Below are 15,836 nucleotides of genomic sequence, written 5' to 3'. Positions count from 1 at the left end.
CTAAGGGAACATAGAAAAGATTCTCTTCACATGTGGGAAGGCCTATGTGGGGCAGACAGGCCGATGCCTCAATGAAAGGCTAAGGGAACATAGAAAAGATTCCCTTCACATGTGGGAAGGCCTATGTGGGGCAGACAGGCCGATGCCTCAATGAAAGGCTAAGGGAACATAGAAAAGATTCCCTTCACATGTGGGAAGGCCTATGTGGGGCAGACAAGCCGATGCCTCAATGAAAGGCTAAGGGAACATAGAAATTCGTGTGCCGCATTGTCGGCTCCTGGAAACCTGGCGACCCATTGCTCTCGTTGTAAAACGGAAGACGATCAACAGGACTTGAGGGGTAACCATTGTGTACCAAGGTTCACCGAAACCAAGGTGTTGGCTGGCACAAAAGACAGTTTTAAAAGACAGATTATTGAAGCATTCAAGATGATTTCGGGGGAAGAAGGGGAATGCGCGAGTGTTCCGTCGGTGGCGCTCAACAGGAAGGAAGTCATACTGCTTCGTTCGGACAATATGACAAGAAGATAGACGCAATTTGATATTGTTTTTGTTTTATTTTAGTTTTATTTTTCCTTCTGAATTTTTCTTCACATTTTTTTTTATCTCTTGTTTTCTCCTTATTGTAACCTAACTTTTTTGGGGGGGGGGGAGGAGATGCTTTCTTCTTCTTCGTATCACAAATAACAGCTAGTTGGTAGTGAGCGCATCATCGGTGTGAACGTCTTGCTTTAATCTCTTGTGTGTGTGTTGTGTTAGTGTATAACTATGCAGCGCCAGAGGTCTTTGAAGGTATTCATGATTCTTAAGTTATTGCGCTCTGCAAACTCAACTAGTAACTCCCCTCTACTATTCCTAGAACCAATGCCATAGTCACCACTGCCTGGTCTCCTGCCTGCTTTTTCCCTACCTTGACATTGAAGCGACCCATTAATACAGTATATCACATCTTTCCTTTTAGCCTTGCCGATTCTACATCTTCGTAGAAGCTTTCAACTACCTGGTCATCATGAATACATGTAGGTGCGCAGGCCTGTTATTCACATATATTTATTAAATCTGCCATTTTTCTGGCCATGGTTTGCAGACTTAAGGAGACAGAACACTGCCCTCTAAGCATCCATTTTTTTTTTTTTTTTTGCACAATGTATAGCTTCCTGTCAGGAGTGGTTGATTCCGTAGCGGTATTGCTAGAAGCGGTGTAGAAAAATGTTAACGGGAATTTTTCTACCAGAGCATGTCAAGCTCTATGTGGCTTTTTTCCTCAGCTGTTTTTCATACCTGTTGGAACGAATAAAGTTTACCAATGCTATTAGTGCTTTTTTGTCACTGGCAATGGCACTCCCTGCTACCAGAACAGCTATAAGCATGAATATTAGTGCGCTCATTACAGGATGCTTGTGCTGACAAATAGGCAATGATATATCTTTACTATAAAGAAGCAGCAAGTTTTGTCACCAAGAAGTAAATACAATGAAAGCCAAGTTACCAAATAACCACAGGCTAAAGATAAAGACTGATAACTCTAACCCCTAGACACAACGAGGAAGCAGCCTGTGTCCCAAGAAGCACTCACGTGATGGCCAGCTCGACGGTGGCGCCCTCTCCAATGGTGAGCATTTTGGATGCGGGTGTGAAACTGTACTCCTTCATCATGGGCCGCAGGAAGTAGTTGCCAGGGCTCAGGTTGGGAAAGCGGACGCGGCCATCCTGCTGGGTGCGGCTGTGGTTGCGGTAGTCGGTGGCCCCACTCAGGGACACCAGGACACCCGCCAGGGGCTGGCCGGCCGCTGCAACGGACACCCGCACCTCGGCATACTTGAAAGCCTCAAAGTGGCCCAGCTTGTCTAGGGGCCGCAGCACGTAGCCTTCCTTGCTGGCCTGCACGACACCCACAGCGCTCAAGACTGGTCACTGCAACACTCCCTAAGGCCCTGGGAAGCTTCTGCAGGAGGTAGGTAACACAGGCAAGCAGAGTAGAAACTCATCGACACATTTTACAGAGATGCAGCAGAAAAAAGTGTAATTTTTCAATTGGGTACAAGGCCTTCACTGATCAGTTCATTTTACAAAAATGTTTATCAACGTTTGTCACAGGGTCTGAAAAGGTCCTCCTTTCATACACCATTTCACGACCCCTGGAGAAACTGCTTTGACTGGGCTGTTAAGGTGGGCAGTCGCCAACTCTTTTTTTTTGTGCTACGAGAGCAGCTCAGTGCTCAATACGGCAGCACCCTTCACCCGTTTGTAAAATCATGTTAGTCTGACATGCCTCAAGGAGGAAGAGACATATTCCTCTCCAACCAATGGCATTGCTGGTCACCCGTTTGTAAAATCATGTTAGTCTGACATGCCTCAAGAAGGAAGAGACATATTCCTCTCCAACCAATGGCATTGCTGGTTTGTCATGGTGTCTCGAGGATAAACATATGTGCTCCTCCACACTCACAAAGCTTAGATTCTTATCAAAATGGCAACCAGCACTGGTAGCGTCTGTCTGTCGGTGCTGCCAGCAAAACTGCACATGTACAGGCAGTTAGTTCTATTTAAGGACTGTTCACTCATATTCAAAAGTAGAATTTGGTCACAAATGTTGACTGTATGTGTGGAGGGATTTGTGTGAGGGGGTAGCCAAAAGAAAGCGAATTTATTTTGATTTGAACTTATTTATTTAAATTTTAAGCATGAACCTTCAATCCTTTCAAAGTACTCTCCACCTGCACTAATACACTTGTCCAACCTTTCATTCCATTCTTCAAAACACTACGGTAATTCACGACCATAAGCATGGCACTAAGTTTCATCATCTGTGACAGTTTTTGAAGAAAAGTTTGGACTCTCTTTTTTAAAAGCACGGTATGCTTTCACATGACCTTATCTATGTTCAGAAGTCGTGGCACAAGTTAAGCACCTCGTCGATCTTCGTTGATGATTGGGCAAATTTTCATGTGCTTGGGCCATGGAAGGACAAACAGAATGAAGCTAATTATCAAATGACATTTCAACATTTTTGAAATGGGAAAACCACTTCAGTTTTCCACAGAGCGTCATTCTTGTATGGAGTTTTTAATATTTCACGAGCTTTTGTTCCACTTTTTCTGAGCAAAAAGGCTGCACTGCAGGTTGTTCAGGAAAATCAGCCATTTTAAAGCAATACTCACACAAAAACAGTTGTCGCTATAAGCTCTGCTGGAACTAGTCTAGCCTTCTTCAGCAATGGCACTTGGTTTACTAACTTTGAGTGGTTCTTCTATAGTACGCTCCTAGAGGCAAAACGTGGCACAACAAAAGCTCCGCCCACCAAAAAATTAGTTCAGTTTCTTTTGGGTACCCCCTCATATGCATGATGACGATTACCGCTGGGACATCTCGTCACCGCTCGGCACAACATCGAGACCACGATTGCATACTGCAATAACCAGACTGCTTGCTGGCAATTCAAAACGTGTGCCATAAAACAGTCATCATGGTTTTTTGCTGACATTTCTTTTTTGCTTGTCATCCACACTTCTGTTTTGTCTCTTCGGTGCCAGAGAAAGTAGGTTGCTATCCATGCCTGTTCTTACTGCACCAGCAAGAGATGATGATAATGTCTATGATTGTGCCAGTAAATTTTTAATCTTACACTGCCAAGTAGTGCCCGATGGTGAAGCCGGCGTGTTATTAGCTGGCTGGAAAAGAAATAAAAAATAAAGCAGAGTCGCTCACTGCATGTCTAGCACTATAGTGCTTCGACAAAAGACTGTCTGGCGAGGAGATGAAAAGAGTGGTTGAAGAAAGTGTCACTCGCCAAACAAGGGAAAAATGCTTTCACAACACGACGTTTCTGGACGCCTGTGGATTCTTTGGTCAAAATGAAAATAAGAAGTGGCCCCCATTTTCAATGTGATCAAATGACCTGTAGGGGTCCCGAAACTGCATATTTTAAAAGCATTTTCTTGAATAGTTTGCGAGTGTTTGTTTTTTTTCAACCATACAGCACAGCATACCTGTTTGGAGAAAAGGCATCCATGAAAATTCAGCTGCAAACAGCTGGCGGCCAACCTGCAACCCACATTCACTATTCGGCCAGCCAACTTGTGTGCCACCACGACAAATTCATAAGCGCACTTGATTTCCTTAGCTCCAGATTGGAGAAAGCAGGTGAATGTGGGAACCCAACGAATGTGGCTGAAGAGGTGCAGCAGCTTTGCCTCCACAGAAATGAACCATGCCACCACAATGTGAGCCATTCCAAATTGCACTCACCTTCCCCACATAACACTGCACTGTCAGCATGGCACTGTACAGGATGAAATACACCACAAATGGCATCACAATTTACCCACAATGATCACAGGAAATAGAAACAAAACACCGGAACAGCATTTCTCCAGCAGTAGCTGGGTCAGCTGCAAAACAGCGCCGGAGCTACAATATACTTATTTTAGGGCACTTTTAATGGCTGCTAGCTTGCAGGTCTTCAGAGCATTCAACACCACACACCTCAATTGTGCAGTCATCTTCCCCTGCATGGATGATGATGGGCTAGACATGGGCACAGCTGTCCCCCACAAACTTTTCTACAATGCTGATGACACACTTGACAGTGCTTGCCCAGTCTTCTCCCTCTTCTTGCTTCGAGCACTCTTTCAGCATTTGCACTTCCCAAACAACCCCTTTTGATGTCACTCACTCCTGCGCCTTCCTTCGGCCTTGCACGTCCTGCATCTGCTGCATGCGACACAACTGCTCTTGCTCTAACATTACCTGCATGGTATGGACATTAACCCCACAGCAGACTTCAACAAGCCTGGCTCGTCACAAGCCAGCAGTTATTTCTGGCACGGTTTGAAATGAGTACGGCCCGTCCAATACAAATTTTGGTTGAGCCTTCAGATGTTGGTATGTGGGAAAGAAGACCGTTTTGGCTGAAAAAAATTTGGGGATAATGTCAAAATTGACTGGTTGTTCTGGAGCAGCCTTTCTTGTTTTATTTCTTCCACACTGCTTTCGGTTGATTTGTCCTTTTGCATCACCTTGTTGCGGGAAAGGTGTTGCATTGTTTAACACTTTCCTGTCCGTGGGAAAAAGGGTGGTTTTTGGGTGGTGTCATTAATTTTTTTTTTTTCCTTAAACTAAACTTGCTTGGAACAGAAGTGTCTAGTATCAAATTGTAGAAGAGGAATTCCTCTTCACAATGGTATTAGTGATGATACATTTATTTATTTTATAAGTGATGAAAAAAAGAACTCTCAGCAAAAAATTGTAGTTAAAAAGGAACAAACACACAAAAGTATCAAAGTTTCTTGATACAAATAAAACAAAAAAATTTCAAAATATAATTTTTTTACAACAGAGACCAGTGCAACATTGCAGAAAATTCTAGCTTTCTGTGTACAGTATTTGCTGAGTTGGGAAAGAAAACAGTAGTTGAGGTCGACTATGCCGAGGTTGACCCCTGGCAGTCCTCTAGTGGAAAACAAGACTTTCTGCGCTGCCGGCGGCAAGTAATACTACCCAAACGATGTTGTCACCCTGCAGATAACAGTTGTGACCTTCAAAACAGTGATCTCTTCCGATCAGCATGCAGCAAAAGCGGAAATTTTTGGGGAGTGAACGCGAAACTTATCGAGGCATGGCTGTCCCCGTTCCAGGTCAGTTTGATGCAGTTTCGCTGTCAGTGCTAAAGCCTGAAGAGCCGAATTCGTCTTCCGAGTCATCACCGCTGCTGTTCACATCTAAAAACGAGCTTTCCGATGCGTCAACTTCCGCGGAAGCGCCCGTTTCCGCGCAGCAGAAGCGCGCGACGTCGACACCATGAAGTAAACAAGGAGCATCGATCACCTGACTCGAAGACCATCTAGACGGGCGCGGCTCGGCAGAAAAATTAAATCAAAAGCAAAACTGAAAGAAGGGTTCCTCTATTTCCCATTGGATGGCACCACTTGTCCGGGAGTGCTTTGAAAGCGGGAAAAAATTCTAATCATGAAACCATCGATAGCGGGCTATCGACGGGAATAGGCGTGGACAAGCAAGTGTTAAACGCAGCCCTAGCTTTTTATGTAACTGCACCATTGTAGTTTACAAATGAACCTGTCAACATGGTTCTACTGTATGCTGCAGTCATAGCTAAATGCAACAACATTCTTTATAAAGAGGTGAAAACGCGTTGTTAAGAGTCATATGGCCTAGTTGGCAGGTCATTTTGCTCTCCAAATTAATTAATAGAGAATAATTAGTTCTCTTTTATCACTCGGCGAAGAATGAGAAAGAAATGGCAATTTATGAAGTTGTAGGCTTCGAAAACTGACTGAAATATGTATAATAAGCTACCTTTCTCAGTGCACATGTACAATCTTCTTGCACCACTAACAGAATTAGCCGTCATCTCCCTGGTAACTAATGGCTGAGCACACCTCCAACACTGACTGCCCTGCCAGCTGAGATATGCAGAGCAGTGGCCTGAATGTGCTCTTCATTTTTCCGGTAGTGGCCCACAAAAACAATGCCCTAGCTCCTATACTCACCTGGACGTCATACTTGGACTCCGAGTCGAGTGGCCCAACCAGGAATCGACCTGCTGTGTCCGATTCGGTCACCACCTGTGGCTGGCGCCCTGCCAGGTCACGCACTACGACCCGCACGCCTCCCAGTGGTGGACTGACCCGACCGTCCACAAAGAGGCCAATGCGGCCCTCAAAGCGTGCCACCTCGTCGGCGCAGTCATCACCCCCAACTATGGGCAGTGCTGGAGGACTGAACAGCAGCCTCCCCGACCGTGGCACCAGCTCGGCCACTGCCCCCGGTGCCAGCATGAGGCTGAAGCGGTACAGGAATCGATCACCACCATGCTTGACGGGGGCCGAGGGCACCACCTGAGTGGCAGGCTCTCCAGAGATGGTGGCCGTCACCACCAGGTCAGTGACATTCTCCTCGGCAATCAAGACACCACCCAAAGAGTGCCTGAAAGGAGAGAGTGCGCTCTCAATGAATTCATTCTCCAGGAAAAAAAAACATTGTGGAAATATACAAGGCCTAAATGTTAAAAACACTAGGCTGAGCCCAGCCACCTCTACAATGGCAGGCGCTGACAGACTATGCATAAATCTGATCAAAAATTAAAGCGGCCAAAGAATAAATATTATTTAGTCGAGGACCAACAAACAGCCAAGATGGTCCAAGCAGCAATCTACCCAAACAACTTCAAGAGCTAAAATTCACTTCTCTATGTACTTGTGAACCAACAAAGGAATAGCCAGTGTTTTTATGCTGTGCAGAAAGCAATGTTGGCAAAATGTGGGGGATAGTGTAGAAACAACAAAGTACATGCTTTGATATATTTCCTGCAATGCTCATTCAGAATGTGATTGTCTAGGAAGGAATTATAAGCCTCCACTCCTAAATGATACTACACAATTAAACCTCAACGTGCCTAATTTAAGAGCACTTTTCATGCAGTCTTCACATAGGTAAAAAGGACAAATAAACCAAACAAAGAAATAAGTGTAGGCAAAAAAACATCTTTTATGTTCGCAGAAAACCCGTATTACAAGACGCCTAAAATCTGTGTGAAATCTGTTATCTCACGCATTGCAGAAAACGCGTAGCCGACTCGCTTAATTCCAAAGTGGTGCCCACTGGCTTCACGCGCTAAGTGGCAGTGGTGCTGAGCTGGCACTGTGCCATTTGCTACAACACACACTCAGTGATCAATCTACTATTGACTGCTACTGGCACTCGTGCTATTGTTCTATTGTTTGCTTCTGAATATATAAATTGCTGCAGTGCCAACTGGTGTGACAATATAAAAGCAAAAGCTGCAGAGGGGACTGCTGTGTTTGCCACAGAGCGACAGTGCTGAGAATGTGGCTTCTGTCAAATGTGCTTGACCATCCCCCTCGGAGTCTTTGCATCCTTTCGTCAATAGACTTTCCTATGGACAGGCGCCGGATATCACGTAAGCAACACTGGCTCTGCACAGCAAGCTCATTATACCAAGGTCCACAGCTGCAACACATTCATTACACAAAGTTCAGAAATGCACATTTCATTGTGGACAGCACTGTTGGTACATTGAGAAATTCATTATATGCAGCTTTTTTACATTCAATACATGTGTAATCATCTTGGATATACAAAATTTGAAGGGGATTGCATGTCAGTGATTTTATATATAAAATGCAGCAGTGAATATGATTACCTGCAGCCTAGAGGAGAAAGAACAGTGCACCAATGCGGGGGGCACGAGCTCTATAGCAACATCGCTAGACCTAGCCTGCTTTGCAAGTGTGAAGCCGCCTGGGATGATGCTTTGTAACTTTGTATCATGCAAGAGGCCCAATCGTGTTACCAGTGCACTATAATCACAGCAGCATTTCAACAAGATTAAGGTACTGCTAGCTCTTGCAAAGCCTTCGGCAGTAAGGCACGCAAAGCATGTCTGGCAAGAGCTGTCGGTGGCCTTTGGTCAGCTGTAGGCTTCACTGCATTATCAACGTTGTACCAAACACTGGTTTTCCCACCTGGCAGCTCTGTTAAGAAAAATGGCGTCGCCAGGCAAAAGGCTACTGCCAAACACGTGGCACATTCCTCACGTCCCTCGCAGTTTTACGCGTCTCCACGTGAATGGCGTGACGAGTAGGTGCCAAAGGCTGTGGTCGACCATGCTTTGTGCGCAAAAGGTTACAAGGGAGGGTGATTACGATACTTTTCTTGCACGGGCAAGGAGTGCTCCATTAAGTGTACCAGGTGTTTATGGGATTTCAAGGAGTGCATTCAGTAGTGCTATAATTTTGCATGAAATCTGCAAGGAGATTACTTCGCTGTTCAATATATCTGAGATAGACAGTAACAACTGCCATTTCCATTAAGCCCATTGCCTCCTACCTGTTAACATTTTTCAATTATTTCTAGTTTGTCAGATGAACTACAAAGCAGTTATTGGACACATAGCCATTGGCTAGTTACGGCCTGAGCAAAATGTTTCAAATTAAGCTGCAGCAGATCAGCATCATACATCAGAAATAGCTGACGAGCAGATAAAAAAAGAAAGAGAACAACAAACCAAATTATCGCTCTGCCACATTATTTCTACCTAAAATACCTAAAATAGAATGCACAGGAAGCTGCATATATGGCGTGTAAATTAAATTTTGCCAATTAACCACCAAACAAATATATTACTTCGTAGCCTGCTGCAAGAAACTGAGATATTACGCCCACTAGCAAGCTGTGTATTACAAGCACTCAAAAAGAACTTCCTAGCTGCTGCCTCAAAATTAAAAGCTGGCTTATGTATGCTGGCAGTGAGGCTTTATTAAAATGCTACGAGACTCGTTTGACATGCACTTTGAGATGCAGGCGGATCAAAATTTCAGACAAACTGAGTGGAAGTGGGTCATTCATATATATTTACTAGAAATATGCAAACTGTGCTGAACAGGCACCCGCTTGACTGTGTGCTCCCAAAATATCAATAGGGCACTTTTGCAGACGGATAAGTGCTTTACCCCAAGGCTCTTTACCATAATGGCTCTTAAAGGCCACCCTCCGGTCGAAAATATTGTCTTCCCCGGCCCCCGCAGAACGCAAGGCCGCAAAATGTTTTCGAAAAGAGTAACTAATAATGCATTTACAGCCAACGCAATCACCCGATTCTGTCATGTTTCTCTCCTCCCGTTCCCTCGCAAAGGTTTTTCACTCTCCTGCCCGGTCGTCTCGCCTTCGCAAGACAAATTCCCCTTCCTCCTCCGTGTTTGGCGGGAGGTGGTGCGTGGCATTCTGTGTTCGCGAAAAATAAAAAAAAATAAAAGACGAGGGAGCGCGCGCCGCTAGATTCGGTTCGACCGTGGCGAGAGAAAAGCACGCTGCGAGCGGTAGACACCCATCCTTCACCCTCAGACAGCGAGACGGACCAATGGATGTTGCTTTCGACTACGACGTCATCCTTGCAGCTCGTAGAGAACGCGGAAGCTGGTTTCCCGACGGGGAGGGTGAGAGAGCTTTGATTTGTATTTTTGCTGCTTTGCGGTGCAAGTATCGCTGTAGCATTTTGCACAGACTATCTCTGGTACCTGATCGAAACACTGGGCTCCTTAGCTTAAAAGGTGCTTCACTGGACAGTGGCCCTTTAAGAAGTAAAAGACCTGCAATACAGTGTAATTGGCATGTGTCTCAAGTGAAACCCTGTGCAAGCTCAGAGCAGAGTTGTATAATATGGGTCTTCCAGTGCGACCTGGCAGCAGAAAAAAAAATAAGTCATCCTTTAAAACAAATCTGCCTATTTAAACTTGTTTGCATGCACTCCAAAAACTGCGTCACATGTAATCCAAATAACCTTTTAGGTATTGTTAAAATGTAACAACTGTGCTCTGCTTTCCCCATTTTTATATTGTTAAGTTTATTTACAAAGATGACTCCACTTTAGCTGTTGTGTTCACTGAACGTTGGCAAGCTTCCTCTTCCTTGCTTCTGCGAGCCTCTTTTTCGCACTTCCTTGTTCTCACCTCTGCGCTGCCTGACATTTCCCCCTTCGCAGAAGAAGACCCTTTGGCTGTCAGTCAGAGTACCGAGGGTGGCAGTGCTTCATTCCTGCGTCATGGACAACTTGTACTTTCCGAGAGCAGCGGCCTTGGGAACATTGGCGAGACACCACGTAATTCAAGCCATTGATGCGTGTGAGCACAATAAATGGGCCAGTATAGCGCGACAACAGCTTCTGGGACAAACCATGCTTACGGAGAGATGCCCAGAGCCATACTAAATCGCCGGAAAGGTAGTAGACATCCTGATGCTGACGATTGTAGCACTGCTTAGAGCGATCCTGCGAGGCCAGAGTGCGTAACCAGAAAAGCCGACGAGCCTCTTCAGCGCGGCAGGGGGTGCTCGAAACAGAAGGCTCTGTGTCAAGAGAGAACGGCAAAATGGTGTCGACAGAATGTCAAGGCGGACAGGCATAGAGAAAGAAAAAGGACTATAAGTAGTTGTTTCACTCTTCGAGGTGTTATAGGCATATGTAATGAAGGGAAGCACGTCATCCCAGTTCTTGTGCTGAGAGTCAACATACATCACAAGCATGTTTGTCAGTGTCTGGTTTGTACGTTCAACGAGGCCATTTGTCTACGGTGGTACGGTGTAGTGACGCAAGTGGCAAGTACAATAGCGCAGAAGCTGTTCCACAACATCTGCCATAAACTGACGGCCACAGTCACTGATGATGACACGAGGAGGCCCATGACTGAGGACGACAGCGTGAAGAAGAAACAGACGTCAGCAGTGGTGGCGGAAGAGATGGCGGCAGTTTCACAGTAAAGCGCGAGATGGTCAACGCATATGATGGCCCAGCGATTGCCTCTGGACGAGCGGGGAAACGGGCCTATGAGGTCAACACCCACTTGCTCATATGGTGTGGTCGGCGGTGTCACCGGATGTAAGCGGCCCGACGGAGAAGTCGTGGGAAGCTTTGGCCCTGCACACAGGAGTTCACGTAATGCTGAGTGGTTCAACGCAGGCCAGTAAAAACGTTCCTTAATACGGGTAAGGGTCCTGGCAAACCCCAAGTGTCCAGCTGTTACGTCATCGTGCATAGCGTGTAGAATAGAGGAGTAGAGACCAGCCGGAACGATGAGCAGAAAGCGCGCACCGCCAGACGAGTAATTTTTTTCGGTTGAGCAAACCATCGCGAATGCAGAAAGAGTTCGCAGATGCCGGATCACAAGCTTTTTCAAAAAGTGGTACCAAGTCTTGATGTTTTTGTTGTTCTCGCTGGAATGTGGCAAGATCCGGAAATTGTGCGAAAACGGCGGCAAGATAGTCGTCAAAGATGTCATCGCAAAGGGTAGTTGCGAGAGGCAGCCGCGAGAGGCAGTCAACATCGGCATGTTGGCGGCCACTTTTGTACTAGCTGCATCCACTTTTGTGCTAGCTGCATCCACTTGACCCTCGCGGACTTCTTAACCTCATCCACCCACCTAACTTTCTGCAGCCCCCTGCTACGCTTTCCTTCTTTTAGAATCCAGCTTGTTACCCTAAGCGACTATCGGTTATCCTCTCTTCGCACTACATGTCCTGCCCATGCCCATTTATTTTTTCTTCTTAATTTCCACTAGAATGTCGGTAACTTGAGTTATTTCTCTGACCTACTCTGCACGCTTCCTATCTCTTAATGTTACCCCTACCATTTTTCGTTCCATAGCCCTCTGGGTTGTCCTCAACTTAAGTAGAACTCTCTTGGTTAGCCTCCACGTTTCAGCCCCATAGGTGAGTACAGGTAAGATGCAACTGTTGTATACTTTCCTCTTGAGCGATACCGGTAAGCTGCTAGTCATAATCTGCGAGTGCTTGTCAAATGCGCTCTATCCCAATCTTATTCTTCTTGTTATTTCCTTTTCATGGTCCGGATCTGCGGTTACTACCTGTCCTAAGTAGACATAATCGCCTACTACTTCCAGTACTTCGCTACCTAATGTAAACTGCTATTCCTTCCCGAGGCTGTTGAACATTACCTTAGTCTCCTGCATATTGATTTTCAAGTCTACCTTTCTACTTTTCCTGTCTAGGTCATCAATCATTATTTGCATTTCATCCCCCGAGTTGCTTAGCAAGGCAATGTCATCAGCAAATCGCAGATTACTGAGGTATTCTCCATCTACCCTTATCCCTAACTGCTCCCATTCCAAGTCTCTGAATAACTCCTCTAAGCAAGCTGTGAATAGTACTGGGGAGATTGTGTCTCTTTGCCTAACACCTTTCTTTATGGGAATTTTGTTACTTTCTTTATGCAGAACTATGGCTGCTGTGCAGCCACTATATATATCTTCAAGCACTTTCACGTATGGCTTGTCTACCCCCTGATTTCGCAATGCCTGCATCACCGCCGATGTTTCAACTGAGTCAAATGCTTTTTCGTAATCAATGAATGCTATGTATAAAAGCTGATTATATTCTGAGCATTTTTCTATCACCTGATTTATGGTATGGATATGATCGATAGTAGAGTACAGTTTCCGAAAACCTGCTTGATCCTTTGCTTGATTGCCGTCTAAGGTTGTCCTGATTCTATTAGCGATTACCTTAGTAAATACCTTATATGTAACAGACAGTAAGCTGATTGGTCTGTAATTTTTAAGGTCCTTAGAGTCCCCTTTCTTATGAATGAGGATAATGTTTGCATTCTCCCATGGTTCCGGTACTGTCGATGACACCAGGCACTGCGTATACAGGGTGGCCAGTTTCTCTAGCACGATATCCCCTCCATCCTTTAGCAAATCTGTAGTTATGTGATCCTCTCCAGCTGATTTCCCCCTTTTCATAGTTTCTAATGCTTTCTTGACCTCGTCCTTCGTCACTGGTGGAACGTCTGACTGTTTTTCCCTGCCGCCAATCTCGTTACGGTCCTGACTTTTTTGGCTACTGTAGAGATCTGGATAGAACTGCTCGGCTACTTTGACTATCTTGTCAATATTCGTGATGACGTTGCCCGCCTTGTCCCTTATCGCATACATCTCGTTTTTGCCTATGCCCAATTTCTTCTTTACCACTTTAAGGCTTCCCCCGTTCTTTACAGCATGTTCAATTTTCTCCATGTTATACTTCCGTATATCAGCCACCTTGCGCTTATTGATTAGCTTTGACATCTCGGCCAATTTGGTCTGGTCTGTTCGACTGGAAGCTTTCATACTCTGGCGCTTCTTAATCAAATCTTTCGTCTCCTTAGATAGCTTACCGGTATCCTAACTATCCTACCGCCTACTTCTACCGCACACTCAGAAATGATATCTCTGAAATTATTGTTCATTGCTTCTAGGGTAATGTCGCCATCCTCGGTTAGAGCTGAATATCTATTCTGTAGCGAGATCCTGAATTCTTCTGCCCTCCCCCTCACCGCTAATTCGTTGATGGGTTTCTTTCTTACTAATCTGTTGCGTTCCTTCTTCAGATTTAGGCTAATTCGGGACCTCACCATCCTGTGGTCACTGCATCGCACTTTCCCGATTACCTCTACATCTTGCACAATGGCGGGGGTTGAACACATTATGAAGTCAATTTCATTTTTAGTCTCCCTGTTAGGACTTTTCCATGTCCATTTCCAGTTCTTGCCACTTCAGTCCACGCAAAAGAGCGTCCATAAATTTTTCAAAGGTAGCCGGAGCATTACATAGGCCGAAAGGCGCATCAAATTAAATTCATATAACCCATCTGGAGTCACGAATGCCGTCTTCTCTTTGTCTTTTGGATGCATCGCAATCTGCCAGTATCCAGACCGTAAATCAACAGAGGAAAAGTAGGAAGCTGAATGGAGTCAGTTAATGGCATCATCAAGTGCAAAAGCGGGTAAACATCCTTCTTTGTGACAGTATTCAGGCAGCAACAGTAGACACAAAATCGCCATGTGCCATCCTCCTTTTCCATGAAAATCGCTGGGACGGCCCACAGGCTAGATGATTCCTGAATAATTCCTCTTTGTATCATATCACGGACCTGTTCGTCAATTATCTTACGTTCTGAAGGTGAGGCACGGTATGGCGTCTGTCTAATCAGGTGTGCAGACCCAGTGTCGATCATGTGATGGGTGCGAGAAGGTGGAATCGGTGGTGGCTGATCTCGAGCAAAATCGAACACGTCTGTGTGTTTCATGAGAACTGCTATCAATATTTGGAGGTCGGTGGGTAGCGATATGTTTATCATGAACTGGAACTTGGAATCGGTAACATCAGGACGTTTAGTTACCTAGCAGCGCTGTCACTGAACGCGACGATGTGCATAGAAAGGCGTTCTTTTTCAAAGTCGGAGAGTTTCAAACCACACGGCAATACAACAGGTTCGTTAGAACGGTTGACAGTCTAAAGCGTGGCCCGGCCCTCGTTCACTCGAACAATACTGCGGGGCACCAACACATTCTTTTTCGTGCCGGCACGGCAAGGGAGGTGGGTTCCACCAGAGCGTCGAAGGCATTGGGAACTGTGCCTGAGGACCCAACTGGGGCAAAGATGGCGGACATCACCGGAATGACGGTATCTTCGAAGACAGCAAACGCTCGGGCAGTCCGCGGCGATTCTTCTATTATGGCCGATCAAAGGCTAGGGCTTATTGATATCCTGCCACTGCTGAAGTTGAAAGTTGCGCCAGCTCCAAGAATAATGTTGTGCGTAGAGCGAGGGAGCACGGGGTCACGGACTTCTAGAGTGACATGTTGACGACTCGACCATTGGCGCTAGTAGCGGGGAGCCGGTTCCGGCGCCGACAGAATCGGATATGTGGCCGAACATACCACAGCGGTAGCAAACTGATGGTTCACAAGGACGGTCAGGATAATAGACCTCTAGGACAGGATCGATGAGATCAGCAAAGCCCAGTCGCTGGCGTCGTTGCGGAGGAGGTGGCGTGCTGTAGTAGGAACGCGTTAGTGGAGCAGGCTCGTAGGAGTCGTTCCGGTGCTCGTGACCAAGAAGATTGTGGCCGGTAGTGGCCCAAGAAGAAGAGCGCTGAATCGGAGCTGCCTGCAGGGAGCAGCTATTACAGGGAAGGGCACTACGAGTCACAACATTTTGATTCCGAGAGAGTTCATCACGAACAATTTGTTGAATGATGTCGGATAAATTAGGAGGGTCATGGGAATCCACGCTTGTGACAATGGTGACATTAGGCAAGCGGCCGAACTTCAGGGTAATGCGTTGCAGCTTAAGAGCTTCGAATGTCTGACAGTATTTAATAAATGGCTGTAGCAGATCTTTTGTGATTATAAAGTTGTAGACATCCTTCGCAATGCCCTTTAAGAGGTGGCCAACTTTGTCTTCTTCAGACATTCGGGGATTTACTGCTTTGCAGAGTTTCAGCGCCTCTTCAATATACGTTGT

The 15,836-nt window shown here is 45.8% G+C and overlaps 1 protein-coding gene across 1 annotated transcript in view; it reads right to left on the bottom strand.

Moving 5' to 3' along the window:
• LOC146201289 (BOS complex subunit NOMO1) overlaps positions 1-15,836 on the bottom strand; it is an 85,900-nt gene that overhangs the window by 34,409 nt on the left and 35,655 nt on the right. Inside the window, exons 6-7 of the mRNA XM_084595743.1 lie at positions 6,510-6,945; positions 1,577-1,881 (exon numbers count right to left, since the gene is read on the bottom strand). Coding sequence (XP_084451869.1) covers positions 1,577-1,881; positions 6,510-6,945 — 741 coding nt within the window. The remainder of the gene's footprint in view (positions 1-1,576; positions 1,882-6,509; positions 6,946-15,836) is intronic.

Source organism: Amblyomma maculatum, chromosome 2, assembly GCF_055883805.1.
Source record: "Amblyomma maculatum isolate TAMU_Amacu chromosome 2, ASM5588380v1, whole genome shotgun sequence".
Lineage (NCBI taxonomy): Eukaryota > Metazoa > Arthropoda > Arachnida > Ixodida > Ixodidae > Amblyomma > Amblyomma maculatum.
The sequence above is the reverse complement of the archived record's forward strand: the minus strand, read 5'-3'. Positions and strand labels throughout refer to the sequence as shown.